At 41.8% G+C, this 25,453-nt stretch overlaps 1 protein-coding gene and 1 long non-coding RNA gene across 2 annotated transcripts; both read left to right on the forward strand.

Moving 5' to 3' along the window:
* The first annotated feature begins 14,087 nt into the window (after positions 1–14,087).
* LOC147889287 (uncharacterized) lies at positions 14,088–19,286 on the forward strand. Its single transcript, XM_087391165.1, has 2 exons — positions 14,088–14,464; positions 19,211–19,286. The coding sequence occupies exons 1-2, from the start codon at positions 14,181–14,183 to the stop codon at positions 19,233–19,235; spliced, it is 309 nt and encodes a 102-aa protein (XP_087247291.1). The 5' UTR covers positions 14,088–14,180; the 3' UTR covers positions 19,236–19,286.
* A 412-nt stretch (positions 19,287–19,698) lies between these two features.
* On the forward strand, positions 19,699–20,568 carry LOC147889288 (uncharacterized). Its single transcript, XR_015542961.1, has 2 exons — positions 19,699–20,055; positions 20,374–20,568. It is a non-coding gene; the product is annotated as an uncharacterized LOC147889288 (long non-coding RNA).
* Positions 20,569–25,453: the final 4,885 nt, after the last annotated feature.

Genomic DNA, 25,453 nt, shown 5'->3' on the forward strand with positions numbered 1-25,453 from the left:
ATGCAATCCAGAGGCTCCCCAACAGCTCCCAGATGAGCTAGAGACAATGGCAAAGAACTATGCCAAGACTGGAACCTGCAAGTGCCAAGAATGGCTATGGCGCCAAAATAAGACCCAAATCTACAGGGAGGAACCTCGATGTGAGGTTATAGGTAGCACAATTGCAAATTTTTAGGAAGCCTGGCATCGACGGAATCACAATCGGAGGACTGTGCGAACTCCACCACAAGTTGCATATGCAGCTCTCCAGTGCTCCTTCTCGGTCTCCTACGCCAAAGAAGTTGCTCACCAACCGACTCCTGGCTCACAGAATAGCAGCAACAATTGCTCTTGACGCCTATCTACTAGCTGCCCATGATAACCAATGCCTCCAACAAGCACACAATAGCCAGCCACTTGCTGCAAAGGATGCATCAACAGCCAACGATAGGCTCCCACGAGACAACGTCAAGACCAATGGATAGCGGTCTCCTTCCAACGCTAGGTTGCTAGAGCACTGGAGCTCTGGAAGATAACCCAAAGTGATTCTTGTAGCTGCATTGTAGAGCAAATAAATTTGGATGATGTCTACCCGAAATCTCTCCGTGAATAAGAGAATCAAGCTCTCCAAAGCTCCCGGTAGATCTCTCGAAGCAGTGCCCGTTCTCTCACCGAGCTCCTCGTAGATCGAACGCCATGGGCTCTGATACCAATTGTGGGAGAGGAGAGCACACACAAAGGGATAGGGAGACACCAAAAGTTGTGGAGCAAAAGCTACTCCAGCTTATTCCTCTATCATATATATATGAGTATACATGGGCACTGTACAAGTGGGTGGGCACACTGCCCTTTACCCCAACAGATAGCAATGCATCATCTCACATGATAAATCATTAGGAATGGTTCACAGAGTTGAAACCATTAGAAGGTCAAAAGAATGTCATCTACACAGTAGATAATACACCGAATCCAGTTCAAGGGACATGCATTATCCCTATGAACAATTTCAGTGGTACGAAAGAATTGGTGAAAGATGTACTCTACATTCCGAAGCTAAGCAAGAACCTCTTGTCTCAGTAGGTCAAATGACAGAACACAACTACCGAGTCATCTTTGATGGAGATAAATGCACTATCAAAGAAAAATCCAAAAGATTTCAGCTAGTAGGAAAAGGTGTCAAGGAAGGACACTTGTACAGAATGGTAGCTACAATATTAGATTTGCATGCCATGTCAGCTCAACCGGAACATATGCCACTATCTGCAAAATGGCACAAGAGATATGATCATGTCAATTTCAATAGCTTGTTAGATCTCAGGAATCAGAATATGACAATTGGGATTCCTAAGCTTCAGTTTCTTGGAAAAGTTTGTGAAGCATGCTGCTTCGCAAACAAAGGAGAACCAATTTCGATAGAAGTACCAATTGAGCACATGGTATTCTTGATTTGATACATACAAATGTATGGGGTTATGCCCTGAGGGTTGTGGTGCCATGAGCACATGTAGAGCAAAGGTATGAGTAAAGGGCAAGCTGCCACATGGCATGGAGGAGATATCCCACATGTGACAAGCATATGGATGTAAGTACCCTCACCTATAAAAGGGAGGTTCATTTGAAGTAATATCAATCAAGCACTTTGCACTATCTCAAGATTCTCTTTATGAGTCCAAGCTAATCTATCTTGGAAGCTAATTGACTTGAGGTACATGTCATGAGCACTCTCTTCATCATGTTTGCACTTAGGTTGCATCCTCCTTAGATTAGTGTTGTATTAAGATGTTGTCTCATGACTAGGAGAGCTCGATCCCTAGATTTAACATGGTATTAGAGCTTAGATTTAGTTCTCCTAGATTAGTTTTAGATTGAGAAAATTCCATCCATTCAATGAAAATTATGTTCATTGCTTTAAGATATTTCCATCATTCCTAATGAGAGAGAGAGAGACACAGAACTTGATTCTCGATTGAAAGCCATAGAGAGTTGATTAGCAGTACGAGCGGTACTACAGCAATGACCATCTGTAACTCTACACTCCTATTAGTGCTCCAGCCCACATGTCTAGCAGATGCCTGTGACTCGGACTCCCTCTGCTCCATAGGGCCTTCAACCAGCCACAACGCTAAAGCTAACAATCCATCGATGGGCACCGGCTCCTTCAAACGACCCTTGCTTCTCCAACAACCTTAGCAAACACTACGATGGCCTCCCAACGGCTGGTGGCTCAAGTGAATTGTTGACTCCTCAGCATCAATGCATGACAAGCACAACTGACTGTTGCTTCTACGACAATAGCCAACTCCGCCTCGCGTAACTCTGTCATGGCTCACAGCCAAGGCAGCCTTGACTTGCAATAAGCAAAGCTCCCTGAGCCCCAGCAACTCTAAGCCTCACAAGCCGGCCCGAACCTACATGAACTGTAGTGACTCCAAGCATCTTGCCAAGCCTCTCCATCGAGCCATTCTCTAAACCTACAACTTTCAAACAAAGCCTCTCCTTCACAAGTGACGCCTCTACAAACTACTGACAAAGCTCAGTGACTCCAGCGAAGCCAATAGCTCCATCAAGCTCCCAAGCACCGGACCCGGACGCTCAATCGGAAACTTCCACGACCTGCTCATAAAACATGCTCCAAGGCGTTATACGCACACACAGCCTGCTCCGTGTACCACCAGCCATTGATCAGAAACGACATTCACAGGCTTCTCTCCTCCAAGGTTCTGCCAAGGTTCCCATTGACTGCCACATGTCAAGATTGGATGTGACCAAGGTTAGGTTTGTTAAACTTTGGGTTAAACTCATTTGGTTAAAAGTATGACATGTGGCAGATAAGGTTCAATTATGGTTTGGTTAACTTAACCCACCATGGTTAGAGTTAGGGTTCGTTAACTGCCACATAAGCATGCATAGTCACCACAGTGCCACCTAAGCACAGAGTCCCTTGCTAAGCACAGTATGGAATTCAGCATGTGAATCCCTGTGCCACATCATCAAAGGCCCTCTTCTTCACATAAACTTCGACAAGCCGTAACTTGCAATCTAGGAGGAATTTGCACACGCTCCAAAAAGAAAAAGTGATCTCTTTTTGAGCTCTACGCACCTGTCAGATCAAAATCATTGTTAGCAATTAGAAACTGCTAATATTGAAAGAAATCAATTGGTAAGACCTTTGCAACAAATGGAAAAGCGATGCATGAATGCAAAATGCATGCCAAAAGCACAAGTGCATGAGATGACCATAGCACGAAGCATGGCATCCACACATAAAGCATAAAGGCACATGGAAGAACAAAGCATCATGCATCAAGCTACATTGAGTAAAGATGTGAACGCCATCGACATCGAGCATTGAAAAGTAAAATCCTTTCCACCTTCAGCCCATATATTTTGTAAATCAAGCCTGACCACCTGAGAGTAGCTATGAAAGCACCTAGGGGAGGTATTGACATGTAAAAACTACACTTGACCACCTTAAGTAGCAATGCATGCACTAAGGGGAGGTGATGGAATGTAACTCACATCTGACCACCTTGCAGTAGCCAAAGGATCATGGCACCAAGGGGAGGTGTTAGAGTTGTGGTGCCATGAGCACAGTAGAGCAAAGGTATGAGTAAAGGGCAAGCTGCCACATGGCATGGAGGAGATATCCCACATGTGAGCAAGCATATGGATGTAAGTACCCTCACTTATAAAAGGGAGGTTCATTTGAAGTAATATCAATCAAGCACTTTGCACTATCTCAAGATTCTCTTTATGAGTCCAAGCTAATCTATCTTGGAACCTAATTGACTTGAGGTACGTCATGAGCACTCTCTTCATCATGTTTGCACTTAGGTTGCATCCTCCTTAGATTAGTGTTGTATTAGGATGATGTCTCATGACTAGGAGAGCCCGATCCCTAGATTTAACAGACCCGCAACATCAATGGTTCAATTTACTACTTGACTTTCATCGACGACTATAACAGATATTGTTGGGTCTACTTTCTAAAAGAGAAATCTGAAGTGTTTTCCAGATTTCAAGAATTCAAAGCCATGGTAGAAAATAAGACAGGCAAAAAGATCAAAGTCATGAGATCAGATAGAGGAGGTGAATACATGTCTTCAGCATTTATGAACTTTTGCAGTAGTCACGGCATTTGAAGACAATTCACTTGTGTCGATACTCCTCAGCAGAATGCAAGAGCTAAAAGGAAGAATGGTACTTTAGGAGATAGTGCTAGAGAAATGCTTAGTGAGAAGCATCTTTTGAATCAATATTGGGCAAAAACAATAGCCACTGCAAACTACTTGCTTAATTGGCTTCCTACCCAACATCGATTCAGGGTATGAGACCTTATGAAGCATTCACTAGACATAAGCCACACATTGGATGATCTTCGCATATTTGATTGCATAGCATATGCCCACATACATGATGATCATCAAGAAATTGGATGCGAAGTCATGCAAATGCATCAAGGTTGGCTACAGTGAAGAAAGCAAAGCATACAAAGTGTATGATCCCATCAACCGCAAGGTCATTATCTCCATAGATGTAATCTTTGATGAGGAATCAAAATGGAAAACCTCAAACATACAGGAGATAGACTCACCAATTTCACAGTCATCTACAAAAATGGTTGATGAAGAAGAGCAAGAATTGCCTAAAACACCCCAAGCAGAGCCATTGTAGCTCAGATGGTCTACTAGGGAAAGCAGACCTCCAGCCAGTTTGACATATGCTCAGAAATGCAAAGCAATTCATGTTGAAACCACCAACTATGCTCTTATGACTACCATCGTGGCTCAAAAGAGCCAGTGTACTTCGAAGATGCAGTAAACAAGGCAAAATGGCAAACTACTATGAATGAAGAAATGGATGCTTTGTATAAGAATAATACTTGGGAATTATGCGACTTTCCACGAGGAAAGAAGGCCATTGCAAACAAATGGGTATACAAAGTGAAGTTGAATCCTAATGGAAGTATTCAAAGATACAAAGCCAGACTAGTTGCAATAGGATTTGCACATGAGACTTATGTTCCAGTAGCAATGATGGATTTCATATGGTTCTTGATATCACTAGCAACACTCAGCAGATGGAATGTGTACCAACTTGATGTCAAGAATGCATTTCTCAATGGTTACCTAGACGAGGAAGTCTACTTGCAACAACCAGCAGGCTATGTTGAACCAGGAAAGGAGATTAAGGTTTGCCATATCAAGAAAAGTCTCTATGGCATAAAGCAAGCACCTAGAAGTTAGTACAATAGAATCGACAAGTATTTTGCTGATCTGGGATACATGAAATCCAATGCAGATCATACTCTCTACTACAAAGTTCAAGGGGAAGACATTACTATTGTACTTTTGTACGTAGATGATCTGATTGTTATAGGAAGTAAGGATAGCTTCATCAAAAAATTAAAACAAGACTTATCTATAGAGTTTGACATGAAATATCTTGGACTTATGCACTATTGTCTTGGTATTGAGTTCTGGAGAGATTCAGACATCACCTTTATGAGTTAGCTCAAAAATGTTGATAGTCTCCTGAAGAAGTTTCATATGGCAGATTGCAAGATTGTAGCCACTCCCATGGAACAGAGTTTGAAACTTACAAAAGATATAGTCAATGACAGGTACTACAGGCAGCTCTTCGGATCTCTTATATATCTGACTATCACACGGCCAGATATTTGTTATGTAGTAAGCTCACTAGCACAGTTTATGGCAAATCCAAATAGTCTCACTGGAATGCAGCCAAAAGTATCTTGAGATACATCAGAGGTACAAGACAGTTTGGGATAGAATACAAAGGAAGTCATCCATGGTTGCATGGATACTATGATAGTGACTATGTCAGAGATCATGAGACCAAGAGATCCACACAGGGATATGCATTTTTCCTTGGTCAAGGTGCTATATCATGGTTGTCAAACAAATAGCCAACTGTTTCTTTGTCTTCGACTGAAGCAGAATATAGAGCACTCACTACAAGTGCATGTGAGGCTATATGGCTGAGAAGACTATTGTCAGAAACAGATTACTTTGATGAATCAAAGCCAACAACAATATACTATGATAACCAGTCGACAGTGGCCAAGAATCCAATATATCACTCCAGGACAAAGCACATTGATGTCAGAGAGCACTTCATTAGAGAAAGAGTGTTAGTTGGTGACATCACACGGCAACATTGTGATAGCAAAGAGAATGTTGCAGACATCTTTACCAAACCACTCGATAAAGAGCTTTTCGAGAAACACCAACCAGCTCTTGGTTTGATGCAGAGGAAGGGCATTCCCATTAAAGGGGTGTGATGGAATGTAATGTTTAGTCCTTCTTCGATTCCCCAGAATCATCATCATTAGGGAAGGCCTACTTCATGATGTTGATCTTGAGGGAAGGTGTTGAGAGATCACACTCAACATCATGTGATCATATGTGCATAGCACCATCATGTGCATGGCACTAACCTAATAGAGTGCTATAAAGGAAAGGATTAGATGCCCTAAAGGAAAGGATTAGATGCCCTAAACCTAACCCTAAATTGGTTTGTATATATTCTACATTTTCAACTAAATCTAGTGTACAGCTAGTCATTTGTGGTGTGCTCTCTAACTGTGCCCTCTCTCCTCATTTCCACTCTTGTCCTCTCCCCTCTTCATATTTTTTCATGTCTTCCTTTTTGAAAAGCCCAAAATGGCATCAACGGTAGTGCATGGACCATTAGGAGTTAGCCGTTGTCTGTCCATATGTGGGAGCCTATATCTTTAACCCTGACTCACCTCCTCTCTCCAAAGCGCTAATTTGGGTAGAATTCCCTGATCTCCTGCTCTCCCTCTTCCCTCAAGTTGAAGCACTGTGCAGGCCCCTAGGTCAGTTCCTAGTTCTGGAAACCGAAAGGTTCATTAGTCGAGAGGAAACCCCCAAGCTTACGTCTTGATGGACCTAGCTATAGACCCACCAAATGCCATCTGAGTTCTAGATGGGGGCGGATCTAGAAAGTCTTCTACAAAAACACCCCAAGTCCTGTAACTTCCTCTATGGCATGGGAGAACACTTCGGTAAGGATTGACGGCTAGAAATAACTATAGGAAAGAAACTCCAGAGACACCCATGGCTTGTCTGCAATGTGATCAAGTAGAAGAAGAAGCCCCCGTAGTCGGCAAAACAGGTTGGGAAAGATAAAAGGCAATGGAGAGAGGTCAAGAAAGAAGAACAAGTAGAGTAGAGAGACTTGAGAGAGAAAAATGATTAAAATAGGACAGATAGCTTTGAGGATGAGGTATTTGTAGAAAACATGCAGGAGTGTAAATACCAACTAGAATGAGAAGAACATGAAGCCCTAGGCAAAGACGACCCTCCCTTTACTCTAGTGAAAGGTAGAAAAACCATCCAGGATGAAAGATGAAGTTTTCACTTACCCCTATGAACAAGAAGCCCAAGGAGCTAGGAGCAATAGAGAGAGAGAAGATAAGGCTATCAAGAGGCTTCAACCTTATACCATAGGTGAGCTTCAAGAAGAAAAGAAACAAAAGTATTACCTAATGATGCAAAAACAAGACCTTTTCACCTTCCTTCGTCTTAATGTCCAAGGATTTTTGAATGATCTTAGGCCATCAATTCTCAAAAGATAAATTAGAAGCAAAGGTCTCACTCCAGACAAGTTGATGACAAAAGGGAATGGTATTGCTCTGACCACGAAGAAGGTAGAGGCCGGGGGGCAGTGCTGGGAGTTTCCAAGCATCTCTCCCAGGTGGTAGGAGGGATCCTAACTGTCTTTGGCCAAAACAAAATAGGGGTTGACTTCTCGCATCCCGACCTAGAGTGTCAATTGTACTCGATCTGCATACCCAACTCTACTAGAGGGAAAGAGCACTCATGTGGGAAGGTAAAACCCGAAAAGATAACACCATCTTACTGGGGGACTTCAATATGGTATAAAGAAGAAGAGATAGATGGAATGGTCTAGGCCACGTTCTAAGAGGGAGTGAGCTGATAGCTTGGAATGATCTCAAAGTTCAAGCCCTCTTGGTCGATGCCTCAGAGGACACAGACTTCACTTGGACCAATAATCAGATAAGGCAAAACCACAAAAAAGCCCGCCTAAACAAAGCTTACTATTCTAGAAGACTTATGGATGATGCTCTTTGCCATAAGGCCAATAGTCTCATGTCCCTCCCTTCACAAGCTCGTTTTGTTTTCAATAGAAAAGGGAGAAGGGAGGAAATTATGCTCTAAGATCAAAGCCAACCCTTTTTTTCTTTCAGCTACCCTACGTACACATCAAGGTTGCAAGAATCTGGCAAATGGTTTTCGAAGGAACAACTAGCTCCACAGACAAATGGTTGAGAGCCAATGAACACACAAGGTGCTTTTTGAAAGCGATCAAACAAAGAGCTGATAAAGCCAGGCGAGTGAGGAAACTAGTCCTAAAAGAAAGGATTAAGACACTGGAGAATGACTGCTCACCTCAAGGGCAAGAGCAACTAAGAAATACAAGGTACAAACTAAGGACTGAGGTAGAAATCGAAGCAAGACAAGTAAGGATATAAACAAGAGACTAGTGGGCAGGAAAAAGTGACAGGGCCAATGAAGCAATGTACAAGAGTCTCCAAAAGAAGCACCCCAAGGAATCCTTGCATGCTCTACATAAAGATGGAAGACTAGTGCAGGAACCGAATGAGATTATGGAACTTGTCACCTACCACTTCCAAGCTATTCTGGGGGAAACTGAGGTCCTTTCAACCAAAAAACTCAGAGCTAGAGATCGCTGTAGACAGACGAGAAGCAAGCAGGTCTCCCCTTTTGATCGCCAGTACCTTGACAGAGACCTTACTCTCGAGGAGCTAAAAGAAGCAACTGATGTAATGGCTAAATCAAAAAATGCTAGAGAGGATTGTCTCTCGATTGAGTTCTACCAAGTCTTATAGGACATTGTGGGCCCTCGCCTTCTAGAGATCTGGCAAGATTCCTAAGGAAAAGGTGCATTGGATTTGAGAATCAACACATGTATGATAAAGCTGATTCTCAAGGGAGGCCTCAAAGAGGAGAGTTAAAAAATTGGCGACGTTTGACCATGTTGAACACCAGCTATAATATTTTTTCCAAAGATCTAGCTAATAGGCCAAAAATAAAGATGAAGTGGTGGATAAGGGAAGAACAGAAAGGATTCATCCAACACGACACATCTTATAGGCTATCCTAACGCTTTGGGAAGGATTAGAACTAGCCGAGGAAACCCAACAAGATATCTTCTTTCTCAAGGTAGATTTTTACAAAGCCTACAATAGGATGGAATGGGGGCTTCATCCTCTCCTCACTCCAAGGTATGGGAGAAGGGCCCGGGTACATTTCCTATGTTGAGCTCCTCTCTCAAGCCAGAGGTAAGATTGAGATTAATGGCAAGAGCTCTTCTCCATTCGTGCTCAAGAGATCTGTCAGACAAGGCTACCCTCTAGCTCCCCTTCTTTTTGCTATTGCAGCATACTCATTGGGATGGCTCATCTAGGACAAGGTTGACAACGGTCCCCTGAAAGGAATTTAAGTCAAAGAGGGTAGATAGATCATCTGTTAACAATTAGTGTATGACACCAACTTGACTCTACATAACGATGACCTATGAGTTAATGAAGCCTTGGAATGTCTTCACGTTTTCCATCTAGCCTCAGGTTCTAGAATTAACCACGAGAAAACAAGTACACACAGCACCAAGAATCCTCCTCCTCAACGTCTACTAGAAAGAGGTTGCAAAATCATAAAGGATGGAGAGATCTCCAAACTGCTTAGTATCCCAATGGGCTTCAGATGCTCGATAAATAATCGGTGGGACTAGGTAATAGATAAAGTTAAGGATAAACTCAACAAGTGGTAAGGACTTCAGCCAACTCTAGCAAGAAGGAAGTTTGTGCTTAATCACTACATCTATCCCTCTATCCTTTACTTCATCTCCTATTGGAGCCCAACTAAAAAGAGTTTGGGAAAAATTAGCAATCTCTTCTACTCCTTCCTTTGGGGGGGGATGCCAACCACCACAAGATGGCCAAGGACAAATGGCAAGCATGTACACTATCTAAAAAGGCAAGAGGGTTGGGGATAGTGAACATAGAGAGATCAACAGAGCAAGGTTTATGAACTAGTTAGTGGATAATCAAGGCAATGCTACACCCTGACTCAATCTAGGCAACTGTTACGAGAAACTATTTCTCAATTCTTGTCTTGAAAGTTAAGCAAAGTATTTTGCGAGAATAGGATAGAATCGCACCAGACATGGCAGGGGTTCTATCAGTATTCTTATGTGGTTTAGTTGAGGGACGCCTGGCTAAACAAGTGCCACTTAATTAAGTATTGTGGGTGATGCCATTATGAAATACTTGAATTATTTGGTAGATGCATGTGATGACCATTTCTTAGCATGTTGGTACTATGACGAGTAGTCATAGTATTTTGTGTATGCCATTGGGATACTAAGTGTTGAAGGTATTAGTATTTAATGTGCGATGCAATTATGTACTAATATGCTTTGGTTTCACGAGTTCAGGTGATGCTAAGGACGATTGAAAATATTAAGACTCAAAGTAACATTGGCAAGCGTTGGCAATTATTGGCGAATATTTGAAGTATAAGGTGGTGTGCCTCACCTTGGTATTTTATATCATAAGTATTAATGACCTTGGCACAATTCTGGATTGCAAATGATAAAGGGCACAAATGCCTTTACATTTATTTGGCTTATGATCTTGGAAGAGTGGTGATGAATCAGTGTGGATTAATGATTATGCAAAGGTTTTTGTATTAATGGCCAAGGGCCAATTCATTTTGTAAAAATGAGAGAGTGCTCTAAAGCCTTTGATTATTATTGGGCATGTGCTAGACTCAATTGTGAGTAAAGGATTAAAGAAGAGAAAAGTATGCATTAAAGGATGTACAAGAGAAAAGGATGGCTAAAGGCAAGGACATGCCTTGGCAATGAGAGAATCACGTATCCTTGTACTGTGGCTCATGCATTACTTCAAAATATTATAAATACTCAAGGTGTGGAATCACAAGCCACACACCTTGAGGGGGGAGATTGTACCCTATGCTTTGCCTTGTGTCCTCTTCCGTTTCATGGTTTTTCCATTCTCTTTCATGTATTCTAGTATATTTGTGTTTTTAAGCTAATGTAAATTTTGGCATTAGCAATTCACGTTACAGCAACTCTAATCATATGCAATCTAAAAAAAGTCAAGCTCAAGAGATGTAGGTAGTGCAAAAAGATTCCCTTTAAGGTGGCACTTTTGGGTAGTGAAATTTGTTTAACCAAGCGTTCAAAATTATGGAAGGGAATGTGGCAAGTCTAGGAGTCAACACGTTTGTATATCAAGTGGAAGGGCTTTTCAAGAAAAACGGGCACATTTTGCATTCAAGATTCAATTTGGTTCTTAATAAACTGGCCGAAGGCTCAGATAAGTGACAAGACTTGAAAGGAGCCCTCACGCTCAACAAGAAGGGGATACAAATCCAGGGAAACTTATGGAACCTAGAGCAAGGAAAATGGTTGGCCTTGACACTTTGGTCAATCTGGCTCTCCCGCTGTGCAAAAGTTAATAATGAAACAATCCCAATACTAAGAGAAGGAAAGCTCGACTCCTCTGCAGACTGCTACTCCTCCTATTTCTCATGATCCCTTCTCTATACCTACCAGTGCGGTTGAAGAGAGAGCAGTATTGCAAAGGGGCATACATGCACAAGCACAAAAAAGCTCTGCCCCTGCTGAATTACAGAAAGTTTTGCCAAACCTTCCTTCAAACAAAAGACTGGTGTCTCGCGCGAACCCGGCGAGTGTATCAGCTAAAGTGCACAATGAAATCATGTCAAGGGAGAAATTCATGCAGACCCTATAGAGACCCAACCAGAGAATCTAGAGAAGAGCATGGGAAGGCCCAGAAACGACAACGTCCATGTCCTTACCTTCATATTCCAGGCAACATTGTCATCAAGGTGGTATCCCACATGGAGCCGAAGGAAGAAGACAACTGAAATACCTCCCAAATCAGTTGAGCACTGACATACTCTTTGATATCAATACGGTCTCCCCCCGTGTAGGGGAAGGAGTGGTTTTGTTGTTTTTGGTGATGTAAAATTCTTGACTTTATAATATAAACCCGCATTTTACCCCCAAAAAAAGTTTTCTAAGTAAGTAATATTTATTTATTTTTCTTAATTAGTATTGCAATAAGCGTAACTTCTTTTGAAATTTTGTATAAAGATATTTCAAACAAATAATCTACTAACAATCTCTTGAATGCATCTTGTAGGTTTATGCTTTTCAAAGGGGGAAACGAGTAAAGATTTTACATAAGTACTCAAAAGGGGGGAAAGAGTTCTCCATGAGATGTCTGGTGGGTGTAAGCCTCACATAGCAAAGCCGGCTCTCAAAAAAAAAACAAAAAAACAAAAGACATAGTTAGATTAGGGACAATAATTACTTTGAATCCTTTATTCAAAGGTCATACTATACCAATAGAAGTTTGTAGCAGTTCATGTGCAACAATTAAGGATGCTTGTATATTTATAGCAAATGATGAGACTGAGACATTGGGTCAAGTTGTAGGCTTGAATGTTGCTTGGAAAACTCTTCATGTAACAGCTTTATAATTTTACATTTTATTTTGATATCTACAAATTGTATTATTTATCTCTCAATCAACTAGTAAGTATTATGTTATCGTGCCATTTCATATGTAAAAATGGCAAGAACAGATGACACTTTTGGTTGCCATTTCAGAAGTAAAAGTGGCAAAAATATATGGCACTTTGGTTGAGCACTTTCCAAAAAATGGCAGCAAGATTTAATAATGTAAAAAAATGGCACTTTTAGGCTGCCATTTCTACATAGTTTTAGCTTTAATTTCCCAAAAGATATAGACTCTATGCAACAAATATAAGGAGTCTGTCCTTGAGAGTTTGTGTTGAATTAATGGAACTGCAGAACCGACATATAACTTAGAGGCCCTGCTGAGTCCGTGCTTCAGAGTTTGTATTCAAATGGATTCCTCTGAGCTCTCTTCACAGAGACGACGTCGGGACTCGGACCTATAAGATTACAGTAATCCAGCGTCGACACGCACTCCGAGTCCCATGTGGTTCCTGCAAATCGTTTGACGCACAACACTACGGACTCTGCAATTTTACTGTTTGAACAGTCATAGCCTGTAGGACCTAGGTAGCTGCACATCACCACGCAGCGTACTCTGCATTTACTCAAATTTTCAAAGGCTTGATTATTTACTTGATGCCCAAGGCCCGGAACAAACTAACCGACATACACGCGGTACTCTAGTGCCATTACTGTTTGAACAGGGGTAGCTGCAAATCGTTCGAATCACGACGTGGTGCTATGCCTTTACTTGATTGAGTTGAAGTTTATCTAGTCGATGCCGGAACAAACAACACGAGATGAACGCGGCTTGCAAGATCCAATCAAACATCCTATCGTTCCAATAATCCGATACGCTTGTAAGTTGTAAGTTGACTAAGATCAATGACTCATGAGCATATCTGTCAAACTTCGAAGGCTTTCACCGACCCACTATCGCTAGTCTGCGAGTACTGCGTGTTTTTAAAATGCGCGTGCAGTTAATGCACATAGAAACCTGCTGACACGTTTGAAATTTCCATTAGGTCCCTTCAGCTTCAGCTCTGCGTTATTCCCCCCCCATCCCATCCGCACAGGCTGTCCGTCCCCCTAAAGGACGGCCACCTCACCATGGGTGAGGCAGGCCAGAGATGTTGGAAGACTCCCCTGCTTCACACCGTCCAGCAAGTACTCCCACAGTTTTTTTCCCTCGCCTCGACTTGGAGCACGAAGCCTTCCAAGGTCAGGAATTTCTAGGAGACAACACAGCCCAAGCTTGGAACAACCATCTCCTACAAAGCCAAACAGGCCGACTACCCCAGCTCGAGACTCTAGCCCGATCCAAAACGACGGCAGCCATGGAAATTCAGCCCAAATCATGTTTGGAACCTCCCTCGGGAATCCTCGCATGCCTGGGGACCCTTCCTTCCCTCCTCTAATGGGGAACCCAGCCCCTTTGAGACCCTTCTATAATTCCCAGCCCCCGCACAATGGTAGCTTCCTCTTCAACAGCCCGACATTTGGGAGCTTCAAGACTCCAATCCCACCCCAGGCCCCCTCCTTGGGTGAAAGCCCACAAATTCATTCCACAAGAGATGGCTATTCTGCTAGGAATCTCCAAGCGAACATGTACTTTGCATCAGAAGTCTCCCAAGCTCAAGGCAAATATACAACCAGCAAGCAAACCTCAAGAAAGAGCAGCAAACCTGCAGCATCGAAGGGAGGTATGGCTTCTGTTCAAATCCCTTCCAACCTTCTATTCAGCTGGTCCAAAATGTACCAGGAACGTGCGCTGGTTGGTCTTTGCCATGGCCCTCGCCCTCCTACGGAAGTCCTTCGTCAATGGACTCGACAAAATTGGACTCTTGGAGGAAACAAGGTATTATCTACACATTATCTGCCTAATAACTTCTTCCTTTTTCTATTTGAGAGCCAAGAAGCTGTGTTGAATGTGTTGGGGGGGGACAGTGGATGGTTCGCAATTCCCCTCTGTCTTTGTTTAAATGGAACGAAGATTTTGACCCTATGGGCCCAAAACCCACCCGAATGCTGGTCTGGGTAGAATTCCCTGATTTGCCTGCTCATCTCGTTCCTATATTGAAATTAATCGTTGAACCTCTAGGGAAATTACTTGGCCAACACCCTTTCACAAACATCAAGCCGAGATGGCACCCGCAGGTGCTCATTGAGATGGAAGTGTTGGGGCAAATGCCTAAATTCATATTGATTAAGGATTCAGAAGGAAACATAGTCAGCAAACAGGAAATCTCTTACAAAAATCTTCCTAATGCTTGCTTTAAGTGTATGCGTACCGGTCATTTTGTAAGTGATTGCCCAGAGACAATAAAAAAGACTGCTACAGACTCTCAGCTAGCCCCCTCCGAAGGGCAGAAGAATGAGCCTGATAGTGATAGTTTCCAGACCGTATCTAAGAAAATAAACTCTCAAAAATCGTTGTCCATAATAAGGTGAAGAGTAGGAACTTTAATAAGTTCTCTCCTCTCCTCGTTGACCTAACTGAACCAGCCCAAATTATTTCCCAGCCACATGAGAAGGAAGCTAAGGATGCTAGGAAAAATAATGTAGAACTGACAGGGGAAGAAGACATAAAATACTCCACAGATGACATGGGAGAAGACGATTTTGTTGATGACACTCAGTTCAACGAAGACCAAAAATTAACTCGGGAGCTAAATGAATATGATCTGAATCAGCCAATCATGGAGGAAGACAACTCTCTCGCAGGCTGAAAAAGAAACTGTGCCAGGTAGGAACCTCCAACCTCCTCTAGAAAAGTCACCCAAGGTTCAAGGTAAGCTCCAACACCTCAATGCTAAACGTAGGCTCTCCAAAGTGGGTACTAGCTAGGAAATTCCCCACCAATCTATAGGGAAGAAAGGATCCCCAGCTAGGAAATAGAAAAATTAACTCGAAATGAAGCAAGCCATAAGAGCCATCTCATTTAACACCCAAGGATTAACAGATCTAGACAGACCGAGGGTCTTTAAGAAATGGATGAGTGACAACAGTATTAATGCTGACTTTATTTGCTTGTAGGAATTAAAGGCTGTTGACAAGACTCTTGAGTACAACCTCAAAGTTGTGTCAACCTCCCATAGATGGTTCCACACTAATCACCCCCCAAGGAAGGGGGGATCTGCCCTTGGAGTCCATGAGAAATGGGGGTCATCAATCACTAACATTTTCTATGATGATTCTCACGGGTGGGTAGCGGTAGAGATAAAAGCCGAGGAGACCTTTGTGGTGGCCTCTGTGTATGCTTGGGGGCCTGCTAGCTCTCGGCCCTCCCTCTGGACCTCCCTCTCTTTTTTTCAATTTCCAGTTATTTTGCTTGGTGACTTTAATATGGTAGAGTCTAGCATTGATAGATTTTTTAGGAAGGGTGTTGTTATAAGTGGTAGGGAGAAGAGAGAGTGGAATAATTGTAAAGATAGCCATGCCATGGTCGATGCCTCCTCCTCCGATGATTTCACCTGGGATAATTCTCAAAAAGGAAAGGATCATAGGAAGGCTAGACTGGATTGGGCTTATGTCTCCTCAGGTCTCCTTCACTCGTTTAACAACTCTCAGGTCAAGGTCTTCAAAGACATTTGTCTATCAGACCACAAACCTATTCTGCTTAGTCTCTCCAACTCCAATGCTAATATCAAGTCTGGGTAGTTTCATGTGGATCAAGATCTCTTTCACCTTCCCCTTATCAGAAATCAGATTGAGAAGATGTGCTCCTCCTATTTTGAAGGTCCCTCTTCTCCCTTCCAAGCATGGGCTTGTGCTATGAAATCAACCCAGCAGTTCATGAGAGAGACTAAAAGATCTGTCCAACAAATCAGGTAGCTCAGGAGGAAAGCCAAGTATGACTCCCTCAAAACCCTTGAAACTAGAATGCTTGCTGGAGATTGAGAAGTACTCTCTGACATCCTTCAAGCCAAGGCTGATCTCAAAAGGGAAGAGCTTATTGAGGGCAACCAAATTAAGAAGTACACTAGGAATTGGTGGGCTGGTAAAGCCGATAGACCCTCGAAAGAAATGTTTCAGACCCTTAAACAAAAGTCTAGAAGAGACCTCCTTCCCCTTATGCAGAAAAAAGATGGTCTCTTCATCTCTTCCCAAGAAAAAAGAGTACATAAGAAGCTATTTCTCTGAAATTTTCAGTAGTGATCCTTGTTACTCTCCTGAGAAGACCAGGGCCCGGGCTACTATAGCCCATTTTAGAAAAGTTGTTGTCCCAAAGGAGTTGAACAACATTCTCAACCGGGACCTCTCCAAAACTGAAATCAAGTACACCATTGACCTACTAAAAAAAGGCAAAAGTTCGAGCCCTAATGGCCTTCTGAACGAATTCTTCCAAACCTTTTGGGACTGTATTACTTCTCCCCTTTTGATGGTGTGGAATGAGTCCCTCAGGTATGGCTCTCTCCCTCTTTCTGTTAACGAGGGAGCCATCAAGCTTATTCATAAGAGAGTAGAAAAAACCTTCTTAATAACTAGAGACCAATTACTTGTCTTAACACTGCTTACAAGATATATGCCAAAGCCTTTGCTCTGAGACTCTCCGACCACTTAAACTCCTGGATCCGAAAGGAACAGAAGGGTCAAGGGAAGGTACATTCTTAATGCAATCATTAGCATGTGGGAGGGTATTGAGCATGCCCAATCTACCAACCAAGACTTTATGATTTTTAAGATTGACTTTGACAAGGCTTATGATAGATTGGACTGGGATTTTGTCTTTCAATCCCTTCATGACATGGGCTTGGAAAGAAAATTTATTAAATTTGTCGTGGTTCTATTTGGCAATGCAAGATCTAGAGTTGCCATTAATTGTTCTTTGTCTGACCCCTTCCCTCTCCAGAGATCCATCAGGCAGGGCTGCCCTTTAGCCCCCCTCCTCTTTGCCATATCTGCTGATGCCCTTGGTTGGCTTGTCCAGGAAAAGATGGACCAAGGCACCCTAAAAGGAATTACCATTCCCGGTAGCCCCACTTACCTCTGCCTGCAACTTTTTGCCGATGATACCAATGCTCTCATCCATAACGATGACCAATCAATCGCCTCTTTCTGGGATTGTTTGGCCAGTGGCAGCCAAGTTAACCATTCTAAGACTGGAATCAAGACTATGAACAAACTCCCCCCTGATTGGCTACTGCAACAAGGTTGCAAAATGATTAGGGATGGTGATAAGTTTAGGCTCCTTAGTATCTCGATGGGATTTGGTGTCTCCATACACCAAAGATGGGAGTGGGTCCTTGACAAGATGAAAGCCAAGCTCGACAAGTGGAAAGGGATGCAATTCAACATGGCCTCTAGAGTTGTGGTCCTCAAACACATAGTGATTCCTGCCACCATATATTTCCTCTCCTGTTGGAGGCCTTCTAATGCTAACCTAAAGTCCTTTGATAGATTGTGCAGGAACTTCTTGTGGAGTGGAGACGGGAGCATCTACAAACTACCCAAAGTGGCCTGGGAATTATGCACCACTCCCAAAGAGAAGGAAGGCCTTGGGATCCCTAACCTTTGTGAGCTATCTGACAGGATGGCTCCTAAATGGGTCATCACAAGTCTTCTCTCCCCTAATGACAGTTGGTCCCTTTTGCTCCATAGGCACAACATGGACTTTAGATTGAAGGACTGCCCTACCTAGAAAAATTTGGACACTATCCCCCTCATCTATAGCCCTCTCAAAATCACTTCGAAAGGCTCCCACTTGGTGAAGGGGATTTGGAACTCTTGGAACAAGTTCAAAGAGCAACTTATCCTCAAAAGATACTCCAATCACATTTGCTCATGGGGTCACTTGGACTCTATTTGGTTCAGCACACTCAACTTCAAAACTTCTTCTCTGGAGATCTGAAGCATGCTTATAAATTGCACAAGAAGGGCATTCGGCTCTGGGGACTCGGCTCTGGGGACACATATGGGATTATGCCAATAGGAGATGGAAGGATAAAAGGAGTCTTAAAAGTCTATTCAAACTATCTAACTCTGATTATCTTCTTGTGTAGGAAAGGATAGACCTTTGGGACTCCAGGGCAGCAAGGATCCACTTCAAAGGAGAATTCAAAATTCAGTCTTTTAAATGGCAATAAGGGAGTCAGCTTCTCCCCCTCCCCCTCTTCAAAAATTGAATTCCAGTCTTCAATTTAAACTTAATAGACGATGGAAAATCAATTGGAATCTAAGACAATGGGAATTTAGGTTTAGCAACTACTGGAAAAGGGACATCAGCCCTAAAAAGTCTTGCTTGCTTTGGTTAATCTTACATCATACTGTGTGGACCTCCATGAGGGCTTTAAGGATAGGAAAGGGAGATGGTAAATGTTGCCGTTGCAAAACTGAAAATGAATCTCTCCAACATTTGTTTATGGGATGCAGCTTTAACATTCTCGCACTAAATTGGTTTAACAAACTCATGTCCTGCATCCATCTTTCTTCTATTTCACCTAAGGAACTCCTTCTAGGAGAAATCTATGGATTGCCAACAACTCTTTAAAATAGTATAAGAGCAGCCTACTTGTGGAATGTTTGGATTAGTCGTAACGAAATGCTCTTTCAAGGTACTCATAAAGATATACTGCATCTTCTAATCCATGACATTTGTAAGCAGATTGAAGACTCTTTCAAAGACGTGAGGAAGAAGATGCAGGCCCTGGAGCAGAAGATGAAATGCCACACGTACAAAGAACAAGATCCCAAGCTGGCTCATATGGAGGAGAATCGGGTCAAACAGGAAGAAATCCTCATAGCCCTATCACTACTCAAAAATCAGATCTTAAGCTTGCTATAGGCTGTGCTAGCAAAATCCTCTTGAGATGAGAGACAGTTGCACCTCCCTTTTGAATAGGACTTCCCTTTGGTAATCCCGCCAGCATGTTGCGGTTGTTGACTCTCCTTCCGGGCAGCGCTATAATCTTTTTCTTTTCTTCCAATTTAATATAATCGCAGCTTTTCGAGAAATTTGCATTAGGAAATTATCGGATGAAGATTTGCACTAGGATCGATAGCCAGAGCTTAACCCTGAGTGGATACGGATTAAACTTGCACGTTCCCAGTATAAATGTAAGTTGTGGGCTCTTAAGATTTCCATTCAGAGACGATGGATCCGGCACGTATTCTCTTGCTTTCGCTTGTCGTGCTAGCTGTCCTGGCGGGCTTTGTGGTGGCAGAAGGAGAGTCCTATGGAGGCGACCATGGAGAAGGTGGGTACCATGGAGGCGACCAAGGGGGTGGCTATAACGGAGGTGGGTACAATGGAGGCGGCTATCATGGCGGAGATGGCGAACATGAAGGAGGTGGAGGTGGTTACCATGGAGGTGGAGGTGGCGACCTAGGCGGTGGTGGCGACCATGGAGGAGGTGGAGGTGGTGACCATGGAGGTGGAGGTGGCTACCAAGGCGGGGGTGGCTACCATGGAGGAGGTGGCGACAAGGGCGGTCCTCCTTGAGGAACCAGGTAAGAGAATGAGTCAGTTTGTTTGTTAATCGTTAGCATGCGACGATTATTCGTGTTTCCTTTGGCAAGTCTGATCTTAATTTCGCGACACTGTACCCAGATCTATAACTCTGATAGTAATGTGCTTTACGTTGTATTTGCAGCCATATTTATGGTAACTCTATGTATTCTTTGTTCTCAGTTGATTTGCGAAACGGTGTTTCGATTTCAATATCAGTGTGAGGCGGTTGTTTTGTTCTTCCTCGTTGCGTTTACAGTAATAATATGTAGGGTTACTGTGTTTCTTTGTCATTGTCCTGACGGCAAGTGTGGTAGCAGACGAGCGAGTTGAACTGGTACCGAATATAGCTTCTGTGCAAACTCTGTGGACTCCCGCAATCCCGTAAAAGGAGAGTTCCAGCGTGCCTCTGCCAAAGCTTCCTCCTCGCGTACAATGTATATGTCCCGCTCGCAAGAATCAGAATAAAAGAGGCAGTTTTGTTTAAGATGAGGGTACACTGATGCCTGCATCGGGTGAATCATAGCTCCTTGTTTGTTGTCTGTGAATGTTATAAGCTGTTGCTTCTTGTTTGCTGTGAAATTTGAATGCATCGCATAAACTCTCCGACTTTGAATTTATCGCATGTTACTTATAAGTCACGCATCTGCCGGCTCTACACCGACTCATGTTTATCCTAACACTTAAAAGGGCTGGAGGCCGCTGGACAGTGTGGGATCTGGACTCTTAAGAAAACTAATTCGATTTAACGCCCTGAGGTACGTTTTATGAAGAGAAACGAAAAATTAGTCCTCGCGTTTAGAGTAGGGACTTTCAGCACTTCTATTCCTTATAAGTGTGGGTACTTCCAAGCAATTCTAAGAAGAGAACGATTACAATGTTGAATGCCTCTCAAGAAGGATTCTTTATGCACAAAATCTGTATATAATCTTCGAGATGTTAATATTTATCTCACGACATAATTTCTATTTTAGACGTGGGTGACATAAAATATGATTTGAAAGTAAAAGAGTTAATCGGCTTTTTTTATGTGATACATAAGCAGTGAATCTGCTTTTTTTATGTGATACATAAGCAGTTCAACTCTTAAGGTCACTAATTTGACTATTTTCATATGTTGTCTTAACAGTCTTACAATCTTTCTTCATACATAATTCTGTTACCTAATTTTCTTCAAATTGTAATCATGATCATTAGATGGATAACATTCTTTTAATGTTCAAAGAGATTTAATATGCTCTTGTATTCATAACATGAAATATGTTTGGTTATTGGTATTTACTATCTTCTCAATTGCACAGTTGAATCGCTAATGGTATTTACTATCTTCTCAATTGCACAGTTGAATCGCTAAATACTATGAAATATGTTTGGTTATTGGTATTTACTATCTTCTCAATTGCGCAGTTGAAACGCCAAATACCATGAAATATGTTTGGTTATACCATGAAATATGTTTGGTTATTGGTATTTACTATCTTCTCAATTGCATAGTTGAAATTTAAATCTTAGTTCCATGCAATTAAAATCTTAGTTCCATGCAAACTAGATAGCTATGGGCTCTACATTAATTTTGAAAGTGAATCAATGCATTCACATCATTAGGGTTCCACATCATTAGGTCATTCTTGAAGTCAATTATTGCATCCAAATCATCATGGTTGTGGCCAATTGAGAAGTGTACTAAATTACATTTAAATTGATCAATTCAAACTTACGCATAATGTGTGTTTTCTCTTCATACTCCAATTGTTTTCTTTGTGATTAATTCAAACTTATGCTCAAACTTATGCATAATGTATGTTTTCTTTGTACTCCAATTAATGTATGTGTTTTCTTTGTACTCCAATTAATGTATGTTTTCTTTGTACTCCAATTTTCAAGATTGACTTTGCATATAGTAGACAATCCTTGTAAGTAATGTGGCCTAGTTTCCCTAATTCTTGAGTTTGGCGCATAACTCTGGTAGAGGAGAACCAAATGCAATCAAGTCCCATTGATTGCATAAGTTGTGAGATTTTTAACACTAATTGCACTTTTGGTAATCTTGATATAATAGACAATGCCTATGCTATCCTTGGACATAATGGAGAATAGTCCTTGAGTTTAGCAATCCCTCCATGAGATTCTTGACACTAATCACATTGTTGGGAACTTTGATATACTATCTTTGTTCTCCTTGGAAGTAATGGAGCATAGTCCTTGTTGAGTTTAGCAAGCCCTCCATGAGATTCTTGACACTAATCACATTGTTGGGAACCTTGATACACTAGATTGCCTTGTTCTCTTTGGAAGTAAAGGATCATAGTCCTTGAGTTTGGCAATCCCTCCCATGTTGGGTCATTTGTGTTCATTCCTTTAGTTGTCTTTGGAAACCCATCAATGACATTTCATGCCCTAATTTTGAGAGGTACAATGAGGTCCTTAATTTCCATAGGCCAACTACTTGGTTTGTTAACACCTTTGAAACTTTTTGTTCTAAGATGGTTGTAATGCTACCAAATTGCATAGCAAAGTTTGGAGTGGAGAAGAAAAAAATGGAGTTAGATTGAAGAGAAACAGCATGGGAATGTTTTTTCTTTTTTTAATAAAAGAAATTATCGACTTGTATTGTGGGGGGGGGAGTCCTTGGAAAATAAACCAAACCCTAGTACAAAACTTTACCTAGTTTTGAAATCTTAGGCCCAGGCTAAGAAGTGGATGGGAACCTACTTGGTGGTAGAACTTAGAAACTGTTTGCCACGGTTGTCAGCAGTGCTTGGTTGGATCTGATAGCTTTAGCACTTTGGTTGTGTCTGTTACAAGCTGTTTCACCCATCCTCCCAGGGCATCATTCATAAACCCTACCATCCCTTTCCTCCCAAAGACAATCTAGTTGCAAAAATTCCATACCCCCAACAAGATTGAGGCTTGAATGTATGGCGCATGCACTGATAGTGAATGTGACTCTTGTCAAGTCACCCAAAAGACCCATTCTCCAATTTTGACCTAGATGAAACCTCCCCATCAGGCCAGTTTTTGTTCCACTGCATCGTGTAATTTAACATGGTATCAAATCCCAGGCGGCTCTAAGACGGTTGCTTCTATTCGTATCTAGACACAACGAACCAGAGTACATCTCCACATCAGATGGACTATCGATCCTATTGCTCTTGCATAGTGGGCATATAGAATTAACTTTAAAACTTTTGGCCAATTTAGTGCGCACGGGAACCCATTGGTGTAGAGAACTTTCCATGCCATAAAATTGAGTTTACCAAACCTACACCCATTCTAGATCTTCGAGTCTTTTTTTCCACCAATCGGTTGTACGAGTGTACAACGGAGGTGCTATTTTTTTGTTTAACTCTAGGTATAGTGGTTGGGTTTGCATATTTTTGTAGATTACTCTTGTTGCAAGCTTTTTTAAGCAAGTTTTACCCATATATGATCTCTGACTTTTTTGCTCTATGTAATATGATGCCCAGCATTTTGGAATCTCCTTGAGAATCTTATGTATCAGGACAGTCTCTTGGACAGAAAGAGAGGAGCAGTTGATCTCTCCTAGAGGCATCCAACCCTCCTTAAATGGGATCCAAATTTGTGACCAGTATCTCAACCCTTTTTTGCATATGCTCCAAGTCTTTTGGAGATCCTGTTTGGCAATTGCTTGGCCATCTATTTTCACTACATTGCTCCACCAGATCGATTCATTTAGGTTGCCATCACCCCCAGGCCTCCCAAACCCTTCCATGATAGTTTATTCACACAGCCCTTCCATGCCATAACTAACCCTTGTACCATATCCAACCCCACTATTCTCAAGGGGAAGTTTGAGAATAGTCTTTCATACCATAGAATCCCTCTCCATACTCCCACCTTCATTCCTACCCCCTGATCAATGAACCACTTGGCCAAAATCACCCATGGGGCTGACTTCGAGAACATTCGTGAGAGCCATTTTCCCACCAGTGACATGTTCTTGTCGGCAATATTCGGTAGCCCGTATCCCCCCCCCCCCTTTTTTTGGTTCTTTAAGGCTTCCCAAGCTATGTAGTGCATCCGTCTCTTCCCTTCCATTGGAAGGAGGTAGAGAAACTTTTACGGGCCTTTCTATGGGCAGCATGGGAATGTGGAACCTTGAGAAAGGTAAAAACAAGGCAATTGAAAAATGCATGGCTCTTATAATAGAGAGAAACCACTGTACAATGAAGCCGAATGTGGAAGCTTGAGAAAGGTAAAAACAAGGCAATTGAAAAATGCATGGCTCTTATAATAGAGAGAAACCAAATACAATGAAGCCCTATCGCAAAGGCTACAAATACAATCACACTTCCACATGCCAAGCCCATTATTTATTGGCTCTTATTGATTACTCAACTCGACTAAACAATCACACTAGCAATTCTAGCAATGTTCGCATTGCCAGATGTTGTAGTGAAGAATTGGAGTGTGGGAGATGGGTAGAAACAAGGCAATGTGGTAAAATGCATTGCTCTTATATAGAGAAATAGTCAATATTGGAATAATTTGAAGAATCCCAATTCCCATAAAAAACATGGGATTGCGGTGAACCTTTATTAGCTTTTGTCAAAACCCCCTCATGTGATATATTATATCATTCGAAGTATGTTTGATATATAGCAAGAATAAGATTGAAGTTTCATTCCCAAAATGTGGGATTCTTCCCATTCTATCTAATATTGATGGAACCAAATAACAAATATGAAGACCAATAGATTGCATCGGCTATCATGTTGTGATTATTCCTTATACTAATCATGCTTTCTTACATGCCAAGGCCATTGTTTATTGGATCTTATTGATAACCCAACTCTTGACTAAACAACAAGACTAGCATCTCTAGTAGTACATGCATCGTATGAGTAATTTCTAGGTAATATGTTAGAAGTTTTTTGTCTTGAAGAAACTAATTTTGAAAGATAATTCATTATAGAACTCTGCTAATGCCTCTAGTAGGAACTCTGCTAATACCTCTAGTAGTATGTGCACTATAGTTGTTGCCAGTAGTTAATATGTAAAAGCTTCTTGTCTTGAAGAAACCAATCCCAAATATTATTAATGATGAAAAACTTGAAAACTACACCTTGATTCTTTGACATAATAGGACCTCCTAGTTTGAATTTGCTTGAGAACTATACAAATCAATATCAATAGAAGGCATGATGGATATGGAGAGAGTAGTGATGGAGTAGCTTGATTCCTTGAAGTAGAACGATTTATGAAATAGATAGAAGCTTAGCTTTATTGATCATTTATTGACTTAAAAAATTTGATTGATTAGTAATGGAAAGGTGCAATCACTATGAAAAGAGAAGTGATGGAATAGCTTGAATCCTTGAGGTACAAGGCTAAAATTTTATTATACAAATAGAAGAAGGTGCAATGAGTATGGAGAGA

The sequence above is a fragment of the Dipteris shenzhenensis genome, chromosome 20 (assembly GCF_047967505.1).
Source record: "Dipteris shenzhenensis isolate YYH24624 ecotype China chromosome 20, Dip_SZ_1.0, whole genome shotgun sequence".
Lineage (NCBI taxonomy): Eukaryota > Viridiplantae > Streptophyta > Polypodiopsida > Gleicheniales > Dipteridaceae > Dipteris > Dipteris shenzhenensis.

Bases quoted from the DNA above. Each gene is read 5' to 3' on its own strand.
- LOC147889287 (XM_087391165.1), top strand. From the start codon at position 14,181: ATGGCTATTCTGCTAGGAATCTCCAAGCGAACATGTACTTTGCATCAG. The intron at 14,465-19,210 runs GTATTATCTACA...ATTTGTAAGCAG, and splicing joins GGACTCTTGGAGGAAACAAG to ATTGAAGACTCTTTCAAAGA.